The 1,908-nt window shown below is 43.6% G+C and overlaps 1 protein-coding gene across 1 annotated transcript in view; it reads left to right on the top strand.

The window, feature by feature from the left end:
• Positions 1-1,229, top strand: part of APLP2 (amyloid beta precursor like protein 2) — a 102,758-nt gene extending 101,529 nt beyond the window's left edge. Inside the window, exon 16 of the mRNA XM_019660791.1 lies at positions 682-1,229. Coding sequence (XP_019516336.1) covers positions 682-798 — 117 coding nt within the window. The 3' untranslated portion in view covers positions 799-1,229. The remainder of the gene's footprint in view (positions 1-681) is intronic.
• The last annotated feature ends 679 nt before the right edge of the window (positions 1,230-1,908 follow it).

The raw sequence follows: 1,908 nt of genomic DNA, 5'->3' as shown, positions 1-1,908 counted from the left end.
CAGGCAACAGTGGCGATCATGAGTGCATTAAGCCTTAAAAATATGAACTGGGAATAGTACTCTTCTTTTTTAATGGGGAAAAAAGTAACAGAAATTTAGAAAGAGCCAGAGCAGGCTGTTCCTGTTTCATCTTTTGCTGATTTGTAATTAGAACTGCTCACCACTCATTTTTTGGTGGGTGGTGGAAATGGCCAGTCTCTTGATTCTAGAAAATGAATCTAATAAGGAATATAATATGCACTGGAAAATTAGTTTAGATGCATGTCTTAGTTATTTGGTTTCATCTCCCACTGAACACAGACCTAGTTGTAGAATTCCAAAGAGCTGGAAAAGACCCTATAGAGCCCCACTCCTTGTTTTACAGGGATGCTCGCGTTGGCTGTCCCAGATGGTAGATAGCGGAACTGGGACTTGCTTGTCACTGTGGTCCTAGGAAATTCAGTTCACTGTTTTCTCTAACTTGGACTAAGCCTTTAGGACTCCAGGTTTCAGAAGCATTGCCCCTTGGACCCTCCTCTTTTCTCTTTCATCCTCCTGTGTCCTCACCACCAGGCCTTGCTTGGTTCACCCAGTGGAAATGGGACGCTGGGCTGGGTTTGGTCCCCAGGGGATTGCATAGCAGACAGCTTAGGTCATCTGAACCCTGTGCCATTCTCTTAGGGGCCCCGCAGTGATCCTTAGTCATTGTTCCTCCAGGTCGACCCGATGCTTACCCCCGAAGAGCGTCACCTGAACAAGATGCAGAACCATGGCTACGAAAACCCGACCTACAAATACCTGGAGCAGATGCAGGTTTAAGTGGGAGAAGGCGTGTGGCCCCCCGGTTAGAGTGCGATGGTGCAGGTGGGCCAGAGAGGTCCAGTGTTTTGGATCGACTACTGACCAACAGTTACTTCCAGAGGATTTCATCTTACATTCAGACCTCCTGGATCATTAAGACTATAAAGTACTACTGTAGAATCACAATTTCCATTCTTTTAAATGGGTGAAAAAAATGTTAATATAACAATATATGATATATAAACCTTAAATGAAATGAAAAAAATGATCTATTGAAGATATTTGACTGATGTAGTTTTCTGTTTTTTAATTAATCAGGAACCCCACTTCTATTGTATTGTTTCACACATGCTCTCTATAGACATGGAAAATGTTGATTTTCAATGATAGAGTGTATATGCAGGTTGTTTGTTCCTGTTGCATTGTATAAATCAACTCCTAAAGGCTCATTCACTGTCCTGGTTTTTATTTTTTTTTTAAAGGCAGTATTTTCTTTGAAAATGAGCTTTCAGAAAGTTGCTGAGAAACTACATGAAATAGGGAACTGTAAGATCCTTGAAGCACATCTTGATACCCTCTCCAAATTATTTTAAAGGACCAGTATCTCGGGAGTCTGAGGTTCCGCTGCTGGGTACCTTGGTGTCTCCACACAAGTCCCGTCACCAAGGAGGTTAAAAGCATTGGAGTTCCAGCATCTTTTAGCAAGTCTAATGTATACAGAATAGGGCATCCACTACTGCTTTCCCTCTAAATCCAGTTCTTCCACAGAAATTAGCCTGTAGTTTGTATATGACCTTCACCGTCCAGCGTTTACTTACCGTAGCTTTTTACAGCTCACTTTCCTCCCAAGGAATGTCCGAATGTGCTGTCTTTCCCTCTTTGGACATTTCCCTCCGAAGGCACTGATTCTTGTCCCTCCCACTTTGTACCTTGACTTCTTTGCCCTCCCTCTCCCGTCACCAGCCTTGTTAGTGTTCGCTCAGAGAAGACTGTAGTCGCAGGCGGCCAGTGGCCGGGGAGAGACCATGGGAGGTTTGCTTTATGTGGAAGGAGGATATGCTGAGTTACACCTAAAATGGTCTGTAGACACCATGGGAAGTGGTGAAGATTTTGTTTCCTTCACACGAG

This window comes from Hipposideros armiger, unplaced genomic scaffold (genome assembly GCF_001890085.2).
Source record: "Hipposideros armiger isolate ML-2016 unplaced genomic scaffold, ASM189008v1 scaffold_330, whole genome shotgun sequence".
In the NCBI taxonomy this organism is placed as follows: domain Eukaryota; kingdom Metazoa; phylum Chordata; class Mammalia; order Chiroptera; family Hipposideridae; genus Hipposideros; species Hipposideros armiger.
Note: the sequence above shows the minus strand (reverse complement) of the source record. Positions and strands in the feature narration are given on the sequence as shown.